Source organism: Zingiber officinale, chromosome 8B (assembly GCF_018446385.1).
Source record: "Zingiber officinale cultivar Zhangliang chromosome 8B, Zo_v1.1, whole genome shotgun sequence".
NCBI lineage: Eukaryota > Viridiplantae > Streptophyta > Magnoliopsida > Zingiberales > Zingiberaceae > Zingiber > Zingiber officinale.
Window position 1 is genome coordinate 47,604,356 of NC_056001.1, and position 26,555 is coordinate 47,630,910.

At 38.7% G+C, this 26,555-nt stretch overlaps 3 protein-coding genes across 4 annotated transcripts; 1 reads left to right on the forward strand and 2 right to left on the reverse strand.

The window, feature by feature from the left end:
- Window positions 1-310: 310 nt before the first annotated feature.
- On the reverse strand, window positions 311-3,140 carry LOC122017128 (60S ribosomal protein L18a-like). The gene is made up of 4 exons (XM_042574635.1): window positions 2,983-3,140; window positions 2,626-2,741; window positions 2,459-2,522; window positions 311-868 (listed from the first exon to the last, which is right to left on the reverse strand). The coding sequence occupies exons 1-4, from the start codon at window positions 3,112-3,114 to the stop codon at window positions 527-529; spliced, it is 654 nt and encodes a 217-aa protein (XP_042430569.1). The 5' UTR covers window positions 3,115-3,140; the 3' UTR covers window positions 311-526.
- Window positions 3,141-5,743: 2,603 nt separating this feature from the next.
- LOC122014798 (protein ALTERED PHOSPHATE STARVATION RESPONSE 1-like) lies at window positions 5,744-13,150 on the forward strand. Its single transcript, XM_042571229.1, has 4 exons — window positions 5,744-6,858; window positions 7,445-7,620; window positions 9,108-9,331; window positions 12,169-13,150. Exons 1-4 carry the CDS (start codon window positions 5,826-5,828, stop codon window positions 12,968-12,970), a joined length of 2,235 nt encoding a protein of 744 aa, XP_042427163.1. The 5' UTR covers window positions 5,744-5,825; the 3' UTR covers window positions 12,971-13,150.
- A 2,659-nt stretch (window positions 13,151-15,809) lies between these two features.
- On the reverse strand, window positions 15,810-19,028 carry LOC122016260 (GTP-binding protein SAR1A-like). 2 transcript variants are annotated; one of them, XM_042573497.1, is made up of 4 exons: window positions 18,969-19,028; window positions 18,669-18,904; window positions 18,441-18,572; window positions 15,810-16,307 (listed from the first exon to the last, which is right to left on the reverse strand). In XM_042573497.1, the coding sequence occupies exons 2-4, from the start codon at window positions 18,795-18,797 to the stop codon at window positions 15,987-15,989; spliced, it is 582 nt and encodes a 193-aa protein (XP_042429431.1). In that variant the 5' UTR covers window positions 18,798-18,904; window positions 18,969-19,028; the 3' UTR covers window positions 15,810-15,986. The 2 variants fall into 2 exon arrangements, with proteins under 2 accessions (XP_042429431.1, XP_042429430.1); XM_042573496.1 differs by lacking the exon at window positions 18,969-19,028 and having other exon boundaries at window positions 18,669-18,959.
- Window positions 19,029-26,555: the final 7,527 nt, after the last annotated feature.

Here is a 26,555-nt window from a genome sequence, read left to right on the forward strand (position 1 = left end):
GTGTGAGAGATAATAGGATAAGGAGATAGTGCAATTTACAAACATATGAATACATTTCTTTATAATATGAATACATTTACTTCTATCCAATTTTCTTACTAACATAATTTCACCCCAAATTTTGAAAGCAAAATAATCACTCATGTTTTTTCCTTCAACTTTTTCAAAGAAAGAAACCAAAGGAAAGCTACTCAAAATTGGTCAAAACTTACTATAAATATGTGAAACTATTTTGGGAGAGATGAACAGATACATATGTTTGGCAATGAACGGATGAAACAAAAAGAATCTTGGCAAGACAACTCACAAATAGACAAAATAAAATAGCATTAGAGTTCGATGGAAATGAGACGCACCGAGTAAATTTTAGCACTATAAACTGTAGAGAAAAGAAAATCTGCAATGAACGGCTTGATCAAAATGAGAAATCCTTCAAACTACCCTACCAATTAACAATTCCATGACGAAGCTAAAATGGTTCATTGATAAAATCACGCCACCAGTGATTGCTTCACTTACGCTTTGTCTATGTAAACAGATTCGGGCGGGAGGCCTTGAAGGTGGTCTTCAGCTTTCTGGTGGGGGGCCTGACTTTCTTGAAGACGAGAGGGAATTTGATTTTTGAGTCATGGAATTGCTTGGTGCTTTCGCGCTTGCAGAGGTTGGAGGGGATAGTAGCTGTCTTGATGATCTGGATACCATGGTATCTAACACGGTGACGGGACGCCATTTCATCGTACATCTGCTCGACAGCACCATTCAGCGTAATATCCCTGTACTCCTTGTACATGTTATGGTAACCTGTTCTGCTCTGGTAACGCAGCCAGATACCATAGTTCTTGATCTTTGTTGGTTTCCTCTCGAAGATCTATCAAAACAGCAGCTCTGATTAAGTTTGAAGATCATAAACCAAAAAACATAATCTTACAATGAACATTCAATTTTGTATTAGATTTAACCAAAAGGTTAAAGAACTAAACATATCTGGGAATTCAATTTGGCAACAAACCAAAATGTTCAGACTTCAAGAAAAATCAACTAGGATGCAAAAGAACATGCAAGATTTGGTAGCTGCGGCAATAAACAGATTTTTCTAGAGAAATTATACTTTTAGAATGGTGTGGCACAATCATCAAATCTGATGTCAAAACAGTTCTGAACTACACTATGAGGGATCCTTGTTGAAGCAAGCACCTTCTGAACCATTATATAACATAAGATTCAAATTCAAAACAACATGATGACGACAACAACAATCAAGCCTTATCCCACTAGGTGGGGTCGGCTAAACGTAATGACAAACAGAATAAAATATAATCAAACCAACAAGGGATGTTAGCTATAGGCAGCAGGCTGGCAACGTCACTAAATAACACATTCAATATATCCATCTGACAATGTAAAAGAATAAAGCCCACTGCAAAAACTCATATAGCCAATGGGAGAGACTGAAGGACCAAAATCTTAGTATAGCTTCAAAGGCTAAAGAATCAAATGACTAAATAAGGAGACTCATAGACTACATTAACAAGCCTTACTTGCAATGGGACAACCCCAAAATGTAGAAATAATAAAAGCATAAGAAAAGCCTAAAAACATCTTGAAAAACACACTTAAAAGTATCATGCAAGTATAAATAATGCATGAATAATCAATGTCAGACAACCAAAAATAATTTAAGAATTCAAGTGGTCAGGCTGCTAATTGTTAGCAATAGTAAGTAACAAACCAATGGAATAAGAAATAAAGTTTAGCAACATGCTATGGATCAGTATAATATGTACATAAAGAACAGAAAAGAAGAGCTACAATTCAATATTTTAAAGAGAAGCAGGTATCCCAAAATAGAGTGCCTCAACAGCTATAGACAAAGGGATGCCTATTAACCAATTGAACTTCCAACACAGAAAAGGAGTTGAAGATAAACAATCCCACTACTCAATTAACAAAATTCTCACCAGCATTGAAGATCCACAAAAAATCATTTCAAAGTGAATTTACATAGACAAAGAGGAATTGAAAGAAACTTCGGACGAGACTAAGAAAGACGAGAAAACCTAGGATGAGATTATGAAAGACTTGATCAACCAGAGAGAAATATTAAGCTTGATGACAGAACTTTGGAAAATTTATAAAAGCAGAACAAGAAAGTTTCAAATTGAAGGAAAACTATAATTTCACAAAGAATTCAAGCCACTTGAATGAAAACAAAGAGGAATCATTATATGTACCTCTGTGAGATACATAACAACCCTGTGTTGGCATAATCATTCACTTGGTTAGCTCATTTTACTTAAATAACAATTCTTTACAAATGGGCTCATTAGTCATCTCACCAAAATAGTAACAAGAAAACAAAGAGGAATCATTTGAAAGATAAATGGCGGACACAAACAAGGGCCAAGTCACTTAACACACGCTTTGAGCAAAAGGTGTAAAAGCGGGCAAGTAAATAGACCTCGTTGATAGCAAGAACTTGACCATTGCTCTTCTTCACCTTCTTCAGCTTCCTTAAGAAGTACCTGGAATTAACAAATTTCCATGGAAGGTCAAATTTTTTAATAATAATGAGGAAAAAAGCTAGAAAAAAGGAGACAATCAGAAGGAAAATCTGAGAGAAATTACCAGAATTTGGATTTGGCCCGGACGTCATTGGTAGCCCATAGCTTCATACGGTAGATCTTTGGGTGCGGCTCCGCATCGGTCGGTAGGCCTCGACCCACCACCTGGTACTGATGAAACTGCCAGCATCGCCAAATATGAATGAATTAAAGCAGAAGAACACAAATCACGAAAAAACTAAAAATTTGTTTAGGAAAGGCCATGTCGGAATCCGATTATTTGAACGATTACCGAAAAACGAAACTAGGATGTTAGAGAAAACATTCAAACAATCTAGAATGAAATAGATCTGGTAGATAGTTGCACAGTTTACAAAAGCAAAGAGTGCGATCAACTGGAATATGAATGGCGTCGGATTACCCTAAACTTCACCATCGATCGTAACGCCCCCCACGCCGCACTGGTAAACAACGCTCGAAGAACCAATTCCTTCAAAGACGAGTTAATATGGTAGTTAACCCTAGCGCGTTGCTTCTTCAAATTTAGCTCCATCCTTGATGGGATTTACGAAATTGCCGCTGGGTTTGTGTGGTTTAGTTTGGATCAGATTACCGTTTCATTCGAGTCAGATTCAAATTTAACGGGTTGGATGTAACTAACATAACGGCACGATTCAGGGTAGGAGACTCGAATCATATGTGGGTCAAATAGGTAGCGGCAATGGTAAAAGTTAGATAGATGTTTTGCATATGAAATATATAAATGTGTCATTTTTTTTAATTAGCATTAGATATTTAATCTACCCTAATTAATTTTGAAGATGATCAATTCAGTTCTATGAAAATTTTTCACGGATCATTAGAGTAAATCTAAAAGCGCTCGTAACAAGCGGCTCATTAACTTAATATTTTTAGGTCAATCATCTATTAATAAAAATTAATCCATTAATTCCTCAAAGTTGAAACTTGATCCATAAATGAATAAAAAATTAAGAAGACACTCTCGTTGTAATATTATCCTAAAAGCTATAATTAAATTAAAATTGATCAGACACTTAATTGATCATAGATAAATTAGGCACTTAGTATTGAAGAAGTTGTTGAAATTGAACCTTGGAAACAAAGATTAAATGTCTTACTGATGAAAAAGTTTTGGCAAATTAGTAACAACTAGATGTTAGATAGTGGAAGTTCACTTGTAAATTTAAGTGGGTGAGGGAGATAAAATATTTGATAAAGAAAATCTAAATAGATCAATGAGAATATTAATGATATATTTGATAAAGTTGAAGTTTTGAATAAATGAACAGTTGACAAGTGGAATTTCTAAAAGGATAAACTTTATGACTCAATTTCACTTTTCATTTTAAGATTTTTACTATCATTTATCAAGTCATACAAAACATTTTTTATTGTATAATTTGCTCCTTTATATGTTTAGTACTATCAATATAACTGTTTGTCACAATGACTGCATTGTTAAATCTTTCCTATGATCTTTGAAAATTCATTAAAAAAATAACACGATTTTAGGACAATAATCCATTATATCACACAAAACTAATTAAGGGTATGCCAATAACAAAGAATATAAAAACCTCTAGGATTCATTTCAAATAATTTTTTCTATACACTTTGATGAGTCCTTTTCATATTAAATTCATTATTATATATTTTACCTTTAACATCATCAATATCAAGTTTTTGATTGACTAAATAATCGTTAAGATGTATAAAAAGCTTAGAAGAATTATCAATATCTAAAAAATCATACTCAATATTATATCCCACATTATAAAAATATTTGAAAAAGGACATGTGTTTAAAATGATGTCTTTTTATAGAGTCCAAGAATACAATTTCAAACAAAAAATTCACTCAATCTTTGATTTATTTTGGTCTACAAAATTAATATAGTTATAAATATTTTTCCCTTGGGAACTACTTCTAATAAAAAAACAACTAATAATTAAAAAAAAAAATGAAGAAAAGAACAAATCTTCCGGCTACTTAAAAATAATTCTATGGAAAAAAGTAAAAAGAAGATAAAACAAAATTCTAAATTTAGTGGTAAAAATTGAATACGTTCACCTTCAATGTTCTTATCAATCCGTCTCATAATCAATACAGAAGAGATAAATCATAAACGATTATTAATCTTTAAAATAGTGACTAACACATAAGAAAATATTTATTTCAATTTTATTAAGACTTAAATTCTAAATTTCATAATAATAATATTTCATACGTTAATCATTAGACCGTCTCGATAAACATAAAATTCTCAATAAAAAAACATCACTCAGTGTGAGAGATTATATTAGACCAATTACACTATTATATAATATATATTTTTTATATTATGACCCTCAAGAAAATGAACCTACTTTTTTACCTCTACTGGGCACGACCTGGAAATAACTCGAAGAAGCAAGTTTTGCATAAAGATTTATTTATTAATGAACACAAAAGCATATGCTAAGTAAGAAATAGGGGATTATTTAAGTTTAATAAAGAAAAAAAATGTGTGGCAATACCTACGGATAGAAATGAAACATATTAATGCCATTTTTATATTAGAAAATTATAATATATATTTTGTAATTTTTTAAATTTACAAAAAGGTTTAAAAAAATTTCTGAATTCAACTCTTGCACCTTTATGGAAATAAAGGATGAAGTCGGGTGGGTGTCTTCCCCATTCCAAATAAAAATCAATATTTTAATATGATGAAATTAAATGTCTTGTCTTGTCCAAATACAAGTTAATAATTTCAAATTTTTTATTTATTTTCTATTTTTAGTAAACTCATAATTCCACAGCCAATGCGTAAGAGAAACTCACGTGATGTAAAGAGTCCGTCACGTGATCGGCCCAACGGGCCGAATCCACGTGGCGAGAGCACGGCTGAAACTGGTTCAAAAAAAGGCGTTTATTCCTTGGGCTACCACATGGGGTCGCCGCCACCGCCCTCTTTGCTTCATCTCGCTTCCTTCTCTTACGTTCACCCATGAACACATCTACCTTCTCATTAATTGGTTCCTCGATGGCGGGTCGCGTATTGTGTAGGGCGTCGACGAGATGGTGAGACGGAGGGTTTAGATGAAGTTGTCCCGAATCTTTTCACTTTTTGGTTCGACTTTTTAAGCAGAGGGAAAGGGAGGCGGTAAGCTTACACCCCTGCGCCGAGCAACGTACGCTATATTTGCTCCCGCTTTGGTCCCGTCACCTCCGGTCGTCGTAATCTACCACGCCGTCGTCGTGATGGGGTGCGCGCATTCGCGAGTGGACAACGAGGAGGCGGTGACGCGGTGCAAGGAGCGGCGGCAGTGGATAAAGTCGGCAGTGGCGGCACGGAACGCGTTCGCCGCCGCGCATTCTGCCTACGCCGTCGCGCTTAAGAACACCGGCGCCGCCCTTAGCGAGTTTGGACAGGGCGAGACCCACGATCTGGGCGCCTCCTGCTCCGCTGCTGCCGGAGTCGTCGCTGGGGGTTTGGTCTCTGGCTCTGCAGTCGTGGCCCAGGCTATTCAGCCGCCCATCGACACACTCCCCCCTCCCCCGCCTCCGCTGCCGGAGTTCTCCCCGTCCCCTCTCCAGCGTTCCATTAGCATGCCTGACCTCCCCAAGAAGTTTGCTTCCAAAGCCCAGCGGGATGCTTCTATTCGCGAGGACGATGACGAGGGCGAAGACGACGCGGAGGAAGAGGAAGAGGAGGAGGATGAGGAAGATGATGTAGATAATGGCCTCGAACATCGACGACGTCCTGCTGGAGTCGCAGCGAGCTCACCATCACCTTCCCCATCCCCGGTTCCCCCGCCACCTCCCCCTCAACCCAGCCCTCCTCCTCCCCCGCCGCCAATGCCACAATCGAAGCACTCTTGGGATTATTTCTTCTTCGCGGACGAGAACATGCAGGGGTCGTCGCTGACCCAAGCCGAGGAGGTCCGACCTGAAAGCAATGATGCTTCGGTTCCGGCTAATCACCACACGGTTGGTGGTAACGATGATCAGGTGACGCCTAAAAAACTGGTTTTGGAGATGCCACTGCCATCTAAGGTTCCAAGGAAGCTGAAGCAGGGAAACAATGTACACCACCAACACGCAGTGTCAGCGCCACCACTGGATGCTAAGAAAGGGAAAATCGTGCCTGCGACGCGCCCCAGCGTTAGTCTTCTGAAGGTGCTTACAGATCTTGATGACCTTTTTCTTAAAGCCTCAGAGAATACATATGAAGTTTCCAAGATGCTTGAGGCCACTAGAATGCATTACCACTCTAATTTTGCGGATGCTAGAGGTATTTTGATTCATAATTTTCTAATTTTCTTTTTTCAAACATGCATCTATCAGCATGTGATTTTTACCACTTTGGGATTACTAAAGAAGTAATCTTTCAGTGTAATCCATTTCCAGAGTCTGATTCTGTTCGTCAATAGCTTGTATCCCATTGCCTAAAGTCATATGAGTATGTATATATAGTTTTAATAAATTTGACTCCCCATCCTTCTATATTTGCCCCAAGCAAGCATAGGAAAGATAAATTTAAAATAGTTTTCTTTCTTTCCAAGTAAGCAATATAATGGAGTTATTGAACATCTTCCATCGTTACTATGTTTCAAGCTCATTATGTCTGCTATCCATTATCTTTTCTGTATTCTCATGTAGATTTTAAGTGGTCATGAGAAAATCTAGTGTAATGTTAGTCAATTGTGCTTTAAATCTTGCTTATGATTTGTCATATGGGTGGGTTATTCTGCTAGTTGAATTAACCTTGTCTTCGTACCTACTTGAAAATCCAAGTAATTTCTTGATTCACTCTCATGATTTGTTTTCCTTTCCGGAAATCATTGCTAATGTTTCTTATTACTGCTGAACTTCTGCAGGTCACATAGATCATTCTGCTAGAGTCATGCGTGTTATTACTTGGAATAGGTCATTTAAAGGTATTCCTGATCCGGATGGTGGTAATGATGATTTTGATAATGACGAGTGGGAAACTCATGCAACTGTGTTGGATAAGATTCTAGCATGGGAAAGGAAGTTATATGATGAAGTTAAGGTAAATCTCACAGTTGTTAAAAAATTTCATTGTTGAAAACATGAATTTGTTTGCTTTCAAGTTCCTTTTTCTTTATTAAAAAAAACTTGCGATGGCTATTTGAGGTAGCAAGTTTTATAAGCATTTTGTAGCCACACGATGTGATTTTCAAATGATAGTTCGAGATGAATACTTGGATCATTTGTAAGCTTTTTATGTGGAATAGAGAATAAGCACCTAACCATCATTTTTTCAGGGGATTGAAGGTGGAACCTTTAACTGTAGTTGATATTTTCTTCTAACCTTCTTTACAATGATTCTGCATGATAAAAAGGGGTTTGCAGATTATGATCAAATTGCAACACATTTTGGAGTTTCAAGAAATTGTTGATTAACATAAAATTCATTATGTACTTGCTTATGCTTGTTGACCATTGTATTTGCATCAAGTTGGGCCTTGATACAAGGACAAAATTATCATGTGCAGTGAGTATGCAGATGGCAGTTTTTTGGCAACAATACATTACTACACAGCATATGATTTGAATTCCCTAATTCACAACCAATTGAAATTTTTATATTGTATGGTAGAAATCTTATCTAAGCTCTAAGCTTCAATAACAACACACTGCAAAGTAATTGAGAAATTCATATGCTTAGAAGACGATGAAACCTATATTTGAAGATGCCAATTTTGGTTGCAAATTTGTAATATTAATGGCTAATAAATGTTTACAGTGAACTGTAGCTGTATAAAACTCAGTTCTAATTAAATTATCCAAACAATATCAAGAATTATAAACTTGCCCAATGTGGTAGTTGTTTTTTTGCACCAGAATACTAAATAGCTTAAATGTCTTCTTTCATCTTTGATTTTGTTCGATATCTTGATCATGCTTTAGAGCTGTTAATTATTCACTTTTAATAGTGTCCTTGTGTGATGTTTTTATCATTTTTTAATGAATTTTTATCCTCATTCTACCAAAACATTTGTCACTTCATCGTAACTTACTGATCACTAATGTGGTTTAATTTGGAGTTTCTCCTTTTCAATTTTTAGTAAATTATGCACCTATTCGTGCTGGTTTTTGGTTCACTTCCACTTGGATGTAAATCATGATATCACGACCTAGGCACAGATAAGATGAGATAACTAGAGTTGTCCCATTAATTTAGTAGGCCACCAAACATTCCACTAAAATGCTTATGCAACCCATTCATTACCACAATACTCCTGGTGAGACCAAATTAAGATGTAACACATCAACCTTTGTCAGGAATACTCTTCACCTCTTAATAGATTTGCCTAGTTATCATTGGACAATGAGTCTCACATCTGATTATTATCAAAACCTTCAACCTAAAACTGTTTATTTATTTTATATATGAAAAATTCAAAATAGAGTTTGTGTTAATCTTCCATGATTGTCTTCTTTGATCTCAGATTGTTCATTCTGATGTGTTTTTTTTCAAAACTTTACCTAACTGTGACCCCTAATGGAGTGAAGGCAGGTGAGCTTATGAAAATCGAGTATCAGAGGAAGGTTGGTTTGTTAAATAGGCAAAAGAAACGTGGTGCCAGCATTGAAGCACTAGAAAGAACTAAAGCAGCTGTAAGCCATTTACACACAAGATACATAGTTGATATGCAGTCAATGGATTCAACTGTGTCAGAAATCCAGCGTTTGCGTGATAAACAGCTTTATCCAAAACTAGTGGAACTTGTTGAAGGGTAAGTGCTCAAGGCTGTGGCCTAATTCATTATATTTATTGAACATAGCATGACAGTTAACCATCACTTTTTCATTTGTTTCTTGGTTTGTATTTGTCCACTATTGTCTAGAAACAATAACCTCTTTCTTTGTCATGCTATATGATTGTCTCTTGTGCAAATGTTACTGATGCCTGTCACAAAGCCTCATGTAAAATGTGGAGAATTAAGTTAGAATCTAACCTTGTGCATAAAAATAAACTCAAGAACGTGAATCTTTATCATATGGAAGCTTCTGCTATCACATTAGTAGATAAATGAGCCTGAACAGAGTTCACTGATGAGATGAGATTTGTGGAGCTAATAGTTTGGATTTGTGCTTTATTTTTTATTGCATGTAACAGACTGTTTTTTATCATACTATTTGAATGTAGTTCCTGTTACTGAGAAGGAAAATCAGACATTTTTTTTCCTATTCAGTATTTCTACCTCCACAGGGTGTTCCTTAACATTGAAATAAACACCGCTCAACTATATTAGTCAGTCTCTCAGATATGAGGGTTCAACATAGGTATGGATCATGGGGACACAGGTACACGACAGATTAGGATCCTAATTTTGGTCACATGGGTCTGTGAACATGGCATGTTAGTATATCAAGGCTCAAGATTTAATATGCTAGGTTACTTACTAGTTGAGGCAGAGCAGTGGCGAACACCTTTTCCTCTCCGGTAGCATGCTTTTTTCCTTTTAGAGATTGGAGGTACCATTTCTTCCTTGTATAGATACAACAATGGGGGCCTAATGCCTTGGTCTTCCTAACAACATTTAGCATGTCAAGACTCAAGATTAATATGTTGGGTTACTAATTGGACACAACAACAAACACCTTTTCTTCATCAATGCGACATATCTTCTTCCTTTTAGAGATCAGAAGCACCATTTCTTCCTTGTCTAGACACAACAACAGCAGACCAAATGTGTCTTGGCCTTCTGAAACCCTACTATTTCTTAACACTAGTCTTCTTTTTATTCTACTGAAAGTACTCGGGTCTTCCTCAACCCTACTCTTCCTTCATCATTTGAGACATCATGCAAGATATAAGTCTTATCCACTTCTTCCTCTTTTCTTTCCCCTCAACTTCTTTTTTTCCCGTACATCACTTATCTCTATTTTCTTGCCCTCTTACTCCTTCATTCTTCCTCTCCCCTCTTCATCTAATGAAACAAAGGAATCTACCTTGTTGGACACTTTTTTATACTTAAGCCTTTTTGTTGTCTGATTTTTTAACATGGGTACAAGTTTCACAACCATTCAAAGCTTAAAACTAAAATATTAGAACTACCACCAAACAAAGGGTGAAGTCTTGCAAAATTTAAGGTAAGGTTGCTTACAATAGACCCAATGGTCCAACCCTTCTCTAGGATTCCGCACCGGCAAGAGCTTCATTTACCGGGTTGTCCTTTTTCTTTTTACATGAGATTGAAAGAGATGAGGAAGAGAAGGAAGGATTTTCTTTCTTCTTTCTTCTTTTTTGGAAAATTAGTAAAAACATATCTTTTGATTAAAATTGTTAGTTCTAGTTGTCTTTAGTTGGATGCCATCAAATTAATTTGATGTATGATACAGATTAAAGAACTTGTGTAACTTTATTTATGTGTGTGATTGCAATAGAAGTCTGAACTTAATTGCAATATAGGGCATAACTTTGAATTAAATACTATTTTTATTGTTTTTTCTGATGAATTAGCAGTTGTCTTTCTGCAACCTTACGTAATTTGAACAATTTTATTTTATTTTTTGCTGTTGTTGAGAAACTAGCAGCTGTCTTGGCAAACCTGGATGCATAAATACTACTATTTGACTCAGGATAGGAAGTTCATTGTTTTTCCTGGATAATGCTCATTACAGATTTCTATATAGAATTGAAAATATTGATGTGGGCTAGTAAAGTCCAATGATACAATTGTTCACATTTGGAGAATAGTTAATCCCGTATTTATAGGCTTGAAAACAACGGTCCTAGAACTAAAAAGGAGATAAATTAATGTTAGGGCCATCCATTATATCTCTAATTTCTGATCAACTTCTGAGTACAGCTATATTGCAAATCTTTGCTCCCAATATACCTGAAAACAAAATATAACTAGATGATATAGTAATTATGACACATTGGTAGCTGATCTGGTGAAGAGTTTGGGGTCAATATCTGTCACCAGTTGTGCAGTTATCTTTTCTCATAAAATGCTCTTAAGGTTAAAGAAATGGTGAATATATTTAGATTTTTAGTTCAGAATTAGATCGTCAACTAATTCTTTAAACTGAGAAAAGCAATATTAGATTATAGAAAACACATCTTCATGTCTATCAAGTTCATAATGTAGGTCTAATACAACGATTGGTATTCCTGTTCATAGTGATGAATTAAGGAAACAATGTGGTTGTGATTCCTCGTTGGAGCTTCGAAGGGTGGTATGGTATTGGATCCTGAGTGGTTCATGGGAGTGTTAGTAGGTTATTTCTCTTACAATAGAATAAAGCCATTGTTGTCATTTGGAACCTTACCAATTATACCAAACTTTAAATGCCTTTCGATGGCTTGACATACAAGTTCTTGACAAATGTCTAAGCCGCTAAAGCCAGAAAGAATTGTCAATAATCTTATAATTGATCCAAAGTTTGGTTATATTGCAGATGAATGAAAGTGAGGAAACAAAACAAGATAATCAAAAGAAGTCTAGTGAACCAGATTTGCAGTGTACATAACTTCATAGTTGACGATCCATATTATGTCTGGATGTGATGCCTTTGCAATGTTAAATGTTTATTTCTATTAACTCATATTCTTCACTATCAGGATGGCACAAATGTGGCAGGCTATGCACGCTCATCACATTGCCCAGCTGAAGATAGTTGAGGATCTTAAAATCGTCGACCTTCCATGTGTGATGAAGGAGACGACTGAACATCATTTCAAACACACTTTGCAATTGCATGATATTGCAGAAGAGTGGCATTTGCAGTTTGGCAAACTTGTTAGCCATCAGAAAGAGTACATTGATGCTCTTAATAGTTGGTTGAAGTTAAACCTTATCCCAATCGAGAGCAGCTTGAAAGAGAAAGTATCTTCTCCGCAAAGACCAACTCATGCTCCAATCCAAGCTCTTCTTCACACATGGCACGAGCATCTTGAAAAACTGCCAGACGAGTTGGCAAAGAATGCCATCCACAGCTTCTCAGCAGTCATAAAGACAATTTTGACTCTCCAACAGGAGGAGCTAAAGCAGAAAGACAAATGCAATGAAATCCACAAGGACTATGTACGAAAGAGTCGGGCATTTGAGGATTGGGCCCAAAGGTATTCACAGAAGAGGATGGCATCCACAGTGGGTGAGACAGAAAGTGGAGAGGTAGCAAATCAAAAGGACCTTGTGGAGGAAAAGAAGTTAGTTGTGGAATCAGCTAAAAGTAGGTTTGATGATGAAATGGAGTCCCACAAAAGACTGTGTAAGCAGGTGAGAGAGAAATCCGTTACGAGTCTGAAGACACATTTGCCTGAGCTTTTCCGCGCTATGTCAGACTTCGCGGATGCTTGTTCGAGGATGTATGCTAGTTTGAAGATGATCACAGAGCACCAGGAGCAGCAGATAAGAAGCTAGGCCAAAGTTTGTAGAGCTGAATACTCTACCTTGTATTTAAGGTTTCCTATGCTAAACTTTATAATTTGAGTGTTAATTTGCATGGGGTATATTCTGTTATGTTAGTTCTTAGGCTGCATGATACTTGTTACAACTATGGGAACCTCTACAACTCTAATAATGAACTTTTCTTTTTAAACATGTAGTGACGTTATTTTGAGAAGACACCACCACACTCGTTTAAGTGTTTATAAGATGATTACTTTTTATTTTATAACTTATAAAGTTTCTTTTCTATTTTTTAAGCGGCACTTTATTGAAAAGATAATTGTTTGTCAATCTAACTTTCTTCCACCTGATTTGTGGCAATTCAAAAATTTAACAGTAGTCAGTAGATATAAGTTATTTTTTTAGCAACATCATGTTAATGAGCAGAGTCATAAATTGTTTTTAAGTGTTTATAAGATGATTGCTTTTCATTTTTTTAACTTATAAAGTTTCTTCTCTATTTTTTAAACGGTACTTTATTGAAAAAATAATTACTTGTCAATCCAGTTTTCTTCCACTTGATTTGTGGCAATTCAAAAACTTAATCGTAGTCAGTAAATACAAATTATTTTTTTAGCAACATCATGTTAATGAGCAGAGTCAGAAATTGATTTTAAGTGTTTATAAGATGATTGCTTTTCATTTTATAACTTATAAAGTTTCTTTTCTATTTTTTAAGCGGCACTTTATTGAAAAGATAATTGCTTGTCAATCCAACTTTCTTCCACTTGATTTGTGGCAATTCAAAAACTTAACAGTAGTCAATAGATACAAGTTATTTTTTTAACAACATCATGTTAATGAGCAGAGTCAGAAATTATTTTTAAGTGTTTATAAGATGATTACTTTTCATTTTATAACTTATAAAGTTTCTTCTCTATTTTTTAAGCGACATTTTATTGAAAAGATAATTGCTTGTCAATCCAGCTTTCTTTCACCTGATTTGTGGCAATTCAAAAACTTAACAGTAGTCAGTAGATACAAATTATTTTTTTAGCAACATCATGTTAATGAGCAGAGTCAGAAATTATTTTGTGTCCGATTTCATGCCTAACTCAACCATACTTGGGGATTATCTTCTTAGTACGATACGATAGTTGAGATATGAGGTGTTGTCATATAAGATATTGAGGTTGAAATTTGACGCATTCGAGCATACCTTCTCCTATATCTTAATCATTTGCACTAATGATTAATAATCATTAATGATTTACTTCTTCCGTATTAATCTAAAAATGAATGCACTAGGATGGTAAGGGCGAGCGAATTTTCTATTTTTTTACCCCATGAGTTGGCTCAACTAGCACACCTAGTCCTATTCAATTCACTCATTTTATTTCTCTAGATCAATTTTAATTTTGGAATAATAGCTTGGTAATAAATATTATATTTCTTAAAAGTCAAATATACAATAGATATGGAATGAAACTTTTCACATTTCATTCAAATTAGAATGGAACGAAACTATCGACATTTCATTGATGATACCATCTAAAATTATTTTACATTAGAATTGAATCATTAATGAAATTCATTCTCATTCCGTTTTATTCATCCAAATGCACCCTTACGTTAGTATCTAAATATGTTAATATTATGTATTTAATTTCAAAACTCATGGCCTTAGCTTGTGTGTGTCATGTGGAAGAGTCAAAGAATAACCTAAGAAATTGTCCAACAACGTAATTCACACAAATTCGAAGAGTTCCCATACAATCTAAGACATGAACTCTATTTCATGACATCCTAAAAAAAAAATGAAAACAACATAAACATACCCTTCATTCGCTTGATGTTCTTGCTCACCTTGCAGGTTTGCACTACTGCATGATAGGCTCGCTCAAGGACTCCTCGCCCGGCAGTCCACAAAATAATGGAGAGGTTATCCTATAGGTTCCTCATCTCTCTTCTCTTCCTCTGCTAGCGCGCACACAACAAAAGAAGCTCTATTTTTTTTTTTTTTTTCATAAACATCACTTTCTCCCTCGTCTAGAGACAATTACTTTATGACCACAACAAAAAACAGCAATCACAATAAGTTCTATTATTTTCACCATATAAAAGAATTAATAAATCAACTTAAAAAGTCAAAACCTTAGAGTTAAAACATAATTAAGACACTAAACACTTTTAATGGCTATACTAGATTGGAAAAAAAATTGAACACAAGTATTGAGGAAATTTAAAAATCAAGATTAACCAATTGGTCAAAACGAACACAAGGAGCGTGCTTGACAAAATTCCCTTACAAAAAGATACATGGTAAAATGAGTAAAAAAGACATGAAAAATCAAGATTTGACCATTATTTTCAAGACTAGAATACACACTTGCAATAAAGTATGAAATCATGCTTTGCACGTTATATATTATGACAGGTTATCCCTTCTAAGCATTCAATAAAAGGTTGAAGAGAAATTCTAAAACATAAATAACATTGATGAGTTAGAAGGTTTAAAAGTTAATCTAACCATATTCCACAGCAATTGAGAGTGGCAGCAAACAGCCCAAGCCTTCCATCTTAGTATATTACCTAAAAAATTACTTTCCCTTCCACCTAATCATGAAATCTATTCAATTTCACAACAGAACTATACAAGTAGTACAACCCATAACACTGTCAACCATGATGGTGTTAGCATAGATCACTGCAAGAATTTCATGTCCTCGGGCATCCTGTAAGTTTCATAAGTTTTAAGAGGAATAAGTTGTGTAAATAAATTGATCTACATTTTTACTTATGAAAGCATGAATCATCTAATAAATACTCTGAAAGAAAATAAAAATTAGAAAAAATAACGTGCACAGCCCTCTATCAAGAACCAGAAAGAGAACAGACTTTATAATCACAATTCACAAATCTATTTTGCTATTACACTAATTCCTCTGTAAGAGAGAGTCGAGACCCATCACAACAAAGAAAAGTTTTGACTGCACCCAACTAGAGAAGAAACATATGCTGCAAACCTTTGAAGTTTTGAGTTCATAACCTACTTTATGTATTGCGAAACCCACTTGAAGCCATCACCATACCCCATCTTACGCACAATGCTGCACATGAAAACTTCGAGGGGACGGACATTGGAGTCTGCAAGATTCACCTTGCCTTTGCCAGTTGTGAAATTGTTCAGGCCTAAATGAAAACGTAACTCATCCTCTGATGCTGCATATGTAATGTCAATCTTGTTTCCGAGAATGAGAAATGGAACATTCGCCAAGGCATCATCAGATAGAAGTGCATCTAATTCCTTCTTCGACTCTGCAAATCTCTCCTTGTCATATGCATCCACTAGGTATACCACTGCATCCACCTATTCAGGAAAACACTAATTTTAAAAATGTAGAATAGTCAACATAGACACCAGCAGTGTAGCTCATCAATTTTGAAAATGGAGCTATGATGACATATGCAAATATCTACAGTATCAGACCTGATAAGTGAAAACAATTTCCAAACAAATTTAGCATTTGCACAGTTGCATTACCGCTATAACTTAAGCTTGCTACCGCAAGAATGGGTGAATTATGTGAATAATAATGGTCCCTGCATCCTTCAAGTACTGACCAAAGTTGCTGAAAAGCATACTATTCACGATTCATATCATATGATATATTATGATTCACATATAACAATGTTGTTGTCATATGAATCAAAAATTGATCCAAAAAAGAACCTCAAATTGATAACCTTGGAATAAACTCTTTATCAATTTAGATATGTTAGATGATTTTCCATTTATTATTATGTAAATCAATGCATGGATGTTCTAGCAAGTTATAATTACGACTTATGATATGGCTTCCTATAACATATATCTCACTGAGCCTTTCATTAGAGTTAATGCCAATGTATCAATTTTATAATAATCAGCACATAAGCCTTGTTTCTAAGCAAGGATGTTGGAAACATTGGTTCTTTCTCATGTTATGGGGCGGAGGAAAGAAACATGAGATAAAACCAATAGTTTTCCCAAAGAAATAATGGAATAAACTGAGTGTAAGGTGACTTTTAGCTTAATCAGTTGACAACTAACACATGACATTGTCAATCATGAACAATTTATTTATTTACCCTCCCATTTTTTTTATCAGTAATAGACTAATAGTAAAAAAAAAGTTTTATTTTCCTCGCTCTTCATTTTTTTCTCTTTCTCTCTCTACTCTTCAATCTCATCTTTCTTATTTTCTATCCTCAAAGTAAACAAGGGCTTAGGGGTTCAACTAATTTATAGGTTATTTAAGTAAAAAAGATTACTAGATTCATGCTTGGGTGAAAGGTACAGTACTTGGATAAACTTGTTGGACAAAATTTTAATTAAAAAGTAACTGAAGTTCCACATAAAAATAATTGCTAAGAAAAAAAATACAATCATAAAAAAAGGAAAGAACAATCCTCACAAATCTAAACTTCACTTTCAAAAGAACACCTATTTCTGGTGTCCTTGCAGCTTTATGTATGTCTTAGTTCAACACCAATTTTAGTTCAACACTACATGATGTCTTGGTCCATCAAAATAAAAGTCTTTTGTACGGACTCGGACAGCCATGGCAGTAGCAACTAAGTAACCTTCCCTCAAAAACAGAAATTGAATCAAGAAGTTCTGGCAACAGAAAAATTAGACATATCATAATTGTGCTAATATGAAGAAAGTTTGATGGTGAAACTAACAAAAAACTATCAAGTAATATAAGGATGATTCCCATGCTTTTAATTTAAAACACCTAACAACTACTCAGTAGATCTCATGCTTTAATCCAAAGGCAACTAATATATTTTATAATTGGAAGAGTTGAATCACCAAAGACAATATTAATCAAAGTAATAAATAATTTAATACGTGCAAATACTACTATGATATTGCCATGCATAGAGCTCAATGGATCAATAAGATTCATGTAACTAACCTCAAAAAGTAGGGACAATGGTACGACTAATGACTTAATGCTACCAGTTATAAAAGACTGAATTTTCCCCATACATAACAACAGAAAACAATGCATCATGCAAGAAGAATCAATCTCAAGCAAGAAAAGGAAATGGGAACATGATCCAAATGTTTCTTGAAATACATAAGCAATCAAGTATCAAGGACTGCAAAGTGCAGCTTTGGAAGAGATGAAGAACAATCAACCATTCTCAGCTAGTGATAGTAGCTCTTTCTCTTTTGGCTGAGAATGAAGGGCAATCAATGGTAGCAAATACTGCTTTCTTCAGAAGAACGGAGGAGGAATAGGGATGATGAATCTGTCACAGATACAAATTGCGTTTGTTTTATTTCTTAATTTCGATCTTCTGTTATGACTTCAATATTACTTAATTATATGACCGCCCAACTGATAGATCCAACCTCCATCCTAATAAAATGTCGTAGGGCAATTCTCCTACTCTATTTTCAGGAAAAAAAAAACCGACCAACGACAAGAAACGCGGGTAGACAATCGACCTTGGCGTAGTAATCCTTCCAGACACGCCGAGCGATCTGATGTCCTCCCAAGTCAAAAGCCTTGAACTTGATCTTCCCGATGCTCAGCTCCTCTGACGTCGGGTACTGCGTAGGCTGGTGCTGAGCCAACCTCTGGATTCACACAAGACAAATCCAAAAGGATCGGCCTCAAATCAAAGCAAATCAGGAGGCAAAACACGCGCGGAAAAGGAAATCGAAGAATCCGACCTCATCCTTGAGCATGTGAAGCAGCGTGGTCTTTCCGGCGTTGTCCAGCCCTAAGAAGAGGATTTTGGCCTCCTTCTGCCAGAGGCCGAGCGAGGCGAGGACGCCGTAGAACCAATCGACAAGGAACATCGTCGCCGGCGAGAAAGAACTCACCAACGAAATCCAGCTAATCGAGGAGGAAGAAGGATCAGATCGGGAGTCGGAAATCTGACCAAACTCAGACCGAAATGGAAGCCCTAAAAGTGAAGGAATCGATCAGATTCAGAAGAAAGGAAGAATTGTTGAGACTTATTAACGCACCTTCGCAAGCATTCACACGATACAAACAAACAAACAAACAAATAAATGACTATTTTTGGCAACCTTTATTATAAATGATTAAATTTTAAATATTTGTTTTTGGCAAAATTCTCAAAGGAGACCTCTAAATTTCATTTATTCCCAAAGCGCATCTCATACTTTTTGTTTTATACTTCAAGCGTGTGTTTCGTTCGAGGTTATCATTAATAACTTTGATAGGTTATCAACGATAACCTTATTTAATTTAAGTAATCAATGATTTCCGATAATGTAATATTTTTGTCAGCAATCAGAGAACCTTAGTTGTAATGATCCGACCCTTTGATCTCTTGGGCGGCCCTTGCGGCGGCCCACTAGCGACCCCTTATGTTGTCGGTCCATTTGGCGACCTCTCATGTCCTCGACCGACGACCTTTGGTCGTGCCGTTACTCACTAGGACTTTCCACCCCTGGCCAGTGAATTTTTGCCTCCCCTAGGATTCGAACTCTAGACCTCCAGGCTTAAGTTCTACAGTTTATGAATCCTGGTAGCCAAGTGAGCGCCTAAAAAGCCGCCTTTTTACCTTTTTATTGTAACGACCTGACCCTCTTGGCCCATTTGAAGACCTCTCATGTCGTCGACCGTCGGCCCTTATGTCGTCGGCCCATTTGTCGACCTCTAATGTCGTCGACCGACGACCCTTGACCGTGCCGTTACTCACTAGGACTTTCCACCCCTGGTCAGTGGATTTTTGCCTCCCCCAGGATTCGAACTCTAAACCTCCAGGCTTAAATATTAGAGTTTATGAATCCTGATAACCAAGTGAGATGTGTTTTCCACGATTCCGGAATTATCAATATTTTTTTTTTTCAAAATTACCCTCCGAGACTAGCATGTGGTGAGTAGGAGCAGGCGGAGACTGTGGGGCAACGACAGCGACTACGGAGCAACGACGACGACTAGCAATGGCGGTGACGGCGAGAAGGAGGCAACAGTGAGCAACGACAGCGAGTAAGTGGCGACGGCGATGGCGAGCAGGCAGTGACTATGAAACAACGACGGTTGAGGCCAGCCATCACCTGGACGAAGACGCGCGTAATAGAGGAGACGATGTCGGAGATTCGCGGAGGAGGCGGCCCGTCAGCGGAAAGAAGGAGGCGACTGCGAAGCAATGGTGACGGCGGCGATGGCGAGCAAGCGGTGATTGTGAAGCAACGACGACTGAGGCCAGCCATTGCCGTGACAGAGACGATGCAGAGACTGCGCCGAAGGTTCACGAAGGAGGTGGTGTGCCGACGGCTTACGGAGGAAGCGAATCCAAGAATTATGTGGAAGAAGATGTCGACATAGTGAAAAAATAGGGGAAGAGGGAGAAGCATAGTAAAAGTAAAAAATAATTAAAAATTTAATCACATATCTAAATTATTTAAATTATATTTTAAAATATATATAGATTTATTTTAAATTTTAAAAATTATAAATCAATTATATTTATTTATTATATATATTATCAACTTATTAATTAATATAATAATAATAATAATAATAATAATTAATTTAATTTATTTCAAAAAAAAATAATCATGTAATTGATAAGAATAATATGATAAATATTAAATTAGATTATAACATTACCTACTTTGAATCAAATAAGATTAGGATTATCTTTTATTTCACATAATCTTAGTTATCGGATTATTTGGTGATCACATAACCAAACTTATACATAATAATTTGAATTAAACGTATCCTAAGAGTGTCTCATTAGAGAGTGGATCATGGACCGTACTTTACAATTTAGAGGATGAATCATTACATTGATTAGTTAATTTGGATGGACTCTATCTGTTTAGCAGGTGGGGTCCATCCAAATCAATCAATCAACCTCTATGATCCTTTCTTGATCCGTAAAATGTAGACTAGAGAATCCTGTCTAATCTCACTAACATGATGAAAGCCCTAAATGACCCTCAAAATCCAACCAAAACTTATCATCCATCCGCAAGGTCAATTGCTCGCATAACTCGACTTACCCATACACTCAAACCCGCCTTCTCTGCTTCCCGCCTATATATTATTTTTTGCCTTGCAATCCTACCAAAATAGCGAACTCTTTTTTTTTCAAAATCTTAAATTAAACTTCAAAACATTTTTATCGGTCGATTTTTGACGAGCTTTGTCTCCTTTGATCAACACTATTGTTCTCCAATATAGTGTATAATTACAATATTTAAGAAATCATATATAATTTTTACTTTTTCCCTTTTATATATTTACATTCCGTATCATTCAATACATACTTGTCTATTAAATTATAATAAATATACCTATTAAATAAGAAAAGAAGAAGATAAAAATTAAAGATTTAATTAGTAAAATTTATTTAAATATAAATGATATATTAAGAAATAGAGTTTTATTAAATTTAATATATAATTTAGTAAGGAAGTTAATTGATATTGTATTATTTTTTTTTATTATCTAATAGTTTTGGATAAAATTATAAGATGAACTTAAACGTGTAGTACTCTTAACATAAAATAATGGCTGCACTACGGAATTTGTAGTTTCTGCTTATTCGAGATTTTTTTAGGTCTGTCTAGTAGTTTTGACAAAAAAAAATTGTTACGTGAACTTATACTAAATAAAATTTATAAATAAAAACTCTATTGTACTACTCTTTAGAATCTTTAAATCCTCGTATGTTTTCATTTTTATATTGGATGATCCTGTCTGAAAGTCGGGGAAGTAGATATTGATGATATGGTACTTTTATTGATCTCCGATGAACTTTACTCCTGTCTGTAACACAAGCAGTGTTAGCGTCGAGCTAAGAAAGGGATCCCAGCGATGACCCTCCGATGCTCAAGTAAGTCTCCGGCGAAGCAAGAATCAAGGGTAACTGTAGTGCAACTGTAGAGATCGCGAGAGAAACATACCTCCGCCGATCTGACCTCCCCTTTATATAGGGCTCCTGTGACATGTGCGCGCGCTTCTTAAAGCGGGCACGTAATCCCAAGCTTCCCCTGAAGAGACATGTCAATAAAGTGTTCCTGACACAGTACCTTAACGGGCCTAATATATCTCTAACGTGACAGTGGAAACTTCCGTCGTACGATCTTTTGCCTGATCATACCGTCCGTCGGTAGCACTAACTCCCAAAAGGATGTTGAAGGATATCCCTTGGTATCTGTTGCGCAGCCGAACGGGATGGCCACTCGGTTGAGAGTTCTCTGTCCCAGTGTCGTTCGTTGTGGAGCCGAGCGAGGTAGCCGCTCGGCTGGAGTCTTCGTTGTCTAGCTGTTGAATCTATTACTTGGCCGAGCGAGGTAGCCGCTCGACCGATACTTCCATTGTTTGGTTCTTGTACGTGCACCTTAGTTGAGCGGGATAGTCGCTCGGCTGTATTATCGTTGTCCATGGGTGGTCTGCTCGGCTATGCTCCTACTCTGTTGATGCTGGTCATCGATGTAGGGTCGAGCGGGATAACCACTCGGCCTGCTTCTGCAGACACTTGGCATTCATCCCTGTCTTGAACGTCTTAGCTCAGTTGGTGCCCGAGCTAGTGATGATATCGGATCAGGCCTTTTCGTATCTCGATCGGGCGAACCACTCTCCCGCTTGAGCTATGATAGGGGGCATTGACTGCCTTGACTTTGACCTCTATTGCGGCGATGACCTTTCCCAAGGTGGGCCCCCCTTATCACCGTATCACATGCCTCCCCTTCAAGTCTAGTCGAAGGAGGTCATGGTCCGACTGACTGAACTACTGCGTGAACATATTCCATCCCGATCGGCTTTACTGCCTGTGCGGACTGATCAGGCTGGGCCTGACCCTCGCCGATCGGCCTTTTGAAGGTGGTCGCTCAGTCATAAGCATGCTCCTTTGATCTGATCGAACAAGCAAAGGCTTACACTTACTTTTTCCTCCGTCTGTCTCGGGCGGACACAGGCTGGCCTGACGTCACCCCAATTTCTCGGGAAGCATGTAAATCCTTTTAATTAAGGTAGAACATGTTCCCATGCCAGCCTTAATTGTCAACCCGTGGTAGTTCGCCACGTGTCACGCCCGCAACCGCCGCACGCTTGACACTACAGGTATTGATGACGACGTTTGACGGTTTAAATTCAACGGTCGGATCTTCGTATAGGTTTTCACGACCTAGATCGGAAGGTGCTGGTCGACCGAGTATAGCGTTTATAAACCCGTAGCGTCGGCTTCTCGCTCGCATTTGCGTCTTCCTCCACGTTTTCGACGACTGCTGCTCCTCTGCCCCTTCGCTCCGACGACCTCCTGCGTTTCTTTCCCGGCGATCTCTTCCCTTTTGAGTAAGCTCTCTCCTTTGCCTCTGTTTTGCTTTGTTCCGGTGGCCTTCCAGTGGTCTTTTCGCTCTTTCGGTTGCATTTCTTCCACTATTTCTTCTTTCTATCGCAATGGCGAGCTCTTCGCAACCGTCGGCCGCCGTTTCCGGACTCTAGTACACCACCATGGAGTCTCGGTTCGATGCGGGCGATGCGGAGGCTCTGAGAAATACCTTTGAACTCCCCCCTCGGCATGAGATCGTTCTACCTTCTCCGTCAGATCGACCCAATAATCCCCTGATCGACACCATCTGTCTGTTAGAGACTACTTCATCGCCGGTCTGCGATTCCCCATCCATCGTTTCATTGTCACCGTTCGTAAATACTTCCGCATCTCCCTCCCCCAACTCGTACCGAACTCTTTCTGTCTGCTGTGCGGCGTCACTGTCTTGTTTTGGTTGCATGACATCCCTCTCACTTCTTGAGTCTTCCATTACTTCTATTACCCCAAGCAATTTGAGTCGGGGACCTTCTTTTTCCAGTCTCGGGTTGGCCTAGTTTTCTTTGACAAAATGTCGACCTCTAATAAACACTGGAAAGAATACTTCTTTTTTATGCGCCTCCCCGAGCGGCCAGAGTTCACGACCTGTTGGAAACTTGAAGTGGCGCCTTAGCCTGACCTGAAGTTGTATAAGAGCCGCTCGGACTATCTTCATGCGGCTTCCATGCTAGCCGATTAGTAATACCACATTCACAAGCTGTTGCTGGAGGGCGTATTGTACATCTTTGGCTTGAGTCCAATTCGCACCGGGCTACCGACCAACCTAGGTATGCAACCACTTTATCCTTTCCCTTTGATACTAACTGATCTTTCTTTCTCTTCTGCAGCTGGAGTCATGATGCGAGCACGGATGGGCGGCAAAGAGAAACTTTCGAACGATGCGATCGAGGCAGTGGCCGCCGAAGAGCTGACGAGCCGAGGTCGGCAACCAGTCGGCTCTCATGAAGACCCACTCGGGCCGAGCGAGGATACGCCTGCAGAAGTAGGCGAAGGTGCGACCATCCGTACGCTGAGCAGAGGAGCTACCTCAAGCTCCCAGCCTCAGACGGAGCAACGCCCCACCCTTCCTGCCGAGGAACCCTCTAGATCGACCTCTTCTGACATGCCGCTGACCCGACGCAAGAGGCGCCGAGCGAAGCCGTCTTCACGCTCCGCTACCTCAGGTGAACGATTGGTCGAGCGGGTCGAGACTTAGACTCCAGCTCCGCTCCAAGTAATTGGGGAGGTATCCTCATCCGACCGGATGCCTTCCTTGGCCGAGCTGCCGCCAGGTGCCGTGACCGCATCGCCCGTGGCTTTCATACCGTCACCACCAAAGCACGTAGCAGTCCAAGGGTCCGGGATCCTACCGACTTTTGGTGTAGCGACCTCCTCACACTCGGCTCCGGGCGGCCAACGCTTTATCACTGCGATCCTCCACCTGCCAACGGAGGATTACAACTAGCCGAGGGCCCAGTCTCGGACCCCTGAGCACCAGATCCTCATTCGGAGGCAACTCGTCGAAGTCTGGCAGGACGCCCGGGCCCGCGCGATGATGCTTCCTCCCGACACCTTGGCCAACAGTCATACCCAAATGGCCACCGGGATAAGTTCTTTACTGCAAATTCATGGTTTGCCTCAGTTCGACCCTAACCTTCTTTTGTTTACCCGCAGTACTGGGTGGAGAGTCTGGCCATGTGTCATAAGCTGACTTATTTGGAGGATGAGTTCAGGAAACTCAAGGTCTCGAGCGGCACCTCTTCCTCCCAAGGGCCATCCCTCTCCGATGTCGAGAAGTTGAAGGTCGATCTGGAGAAAAGTAACAAGCTCCTAGAGGCCGAAAGGAAAATGTCTACCAACCAGGAGGTGATGCTGGCCCAATACAAGAAACAAGTTGCCACCTTCGATAAGAAAATAGAGTCGGCATTCGCTCGGAAGTAACGGGCCGGGCCATCAATGACCTCGAGCTGAAGAACCAAGAGGTCAGGAAGCTCGCCCAGAAGCTCAAGGAGGTAGCTCAAGGAGGTCGAAGACTTCCTGGTAACAGAGCGAAACAGCCGTTCGGCTGAAGAAAAATCCCTCCGAGACCAAATAGCCGCCGCCAAGGATGAGCTGGAGGGCTCCCGGACGGTCCTACTCATCTATCAGGATGCCGAAGGGATCATGTTTGAAACCATGAAGCAAACCTACCTCTGTTCGGACGCGTTCGACGACAGAATCACCGATCGGGCCCTTCGCCTTTTTGACTTGGCGATCGAAGGGACGATCGGCCAGCTTCACAAGGGGGGCCACTTGTCGACTGCTGTGACGGGCAAAGACATAAGTCGGGATAAGCTTACAACCGCTATGCCCGACGACGTGTTAGACTATTTAGTGTGAGGCTGAGAGCTTGATCTATATAATCCTTCTTTTGTAAGCTTTTCCAAGTATTAATGCATGCTCCGCCGTTCGACGTGACTTTTTCTTATTGTTTTCACATTCTGTTTTTCCTCTAATCGTGTTGTAGCGTCATAATTCTTTCGTTCAGCCGTGATTTTCATGCGCGTCCCCTCGACTCACCTTTCTTTTTAAGTCGCAGGGCATGAAGTATTCTAGGGTGTTCTCTCGAATGGGCCCTTCATTTGCTCTTTTGGGGGCTTTCATACAACCCTTATCTACCATCAGTCGTTCGACCGCCCGCGTAGTCTTGGGTCTGTCGTTGCTACTTGTCTAGTTGATGGAAGCTTCGGATACGACATCGCCGCTCGACGATTTGACGAAGACCCGCGTTTAACGTCGCCACTCGACGATTGGTGGAGACGAGAGTTTAAGGTCGCCGCTCGACCGTTGAAGAAGACGAGAGTTTAAGGTCGCCGCTCGACCGTTAATGGAGACGAGGGTTTAAGGTCGCCACTCGAGCATTAGTGGAGATGAGAGTTTAACGTCGCCGCTCGACGATTTATTTATACTTGCACTCGGGTTTAAGGTCACTGCTCGACCGTTGATGGAGACACACTTAAAAGAGACCTTTGCTTTTTTATTCAAACTTTTCCCTGCACTCGGCAGATACATAGTAGCCACAAAATACAGGATTCACTTGTGCACCTCTCGTCCAGCCCTGTAGGGTTGCAGATGGTGTGCGCTCCAAGGTGTCTCGAGCTGCCTCCCCTCTTTGTCCTCCAAATAATAAGCACCTGAACGGAGCCTCTGCACGACCTTGAATGGTCCAGCCCATGGTGCCTCGAGCTTGGCGACATCGCCGACCGACTTCACTTTCTTCCAGACG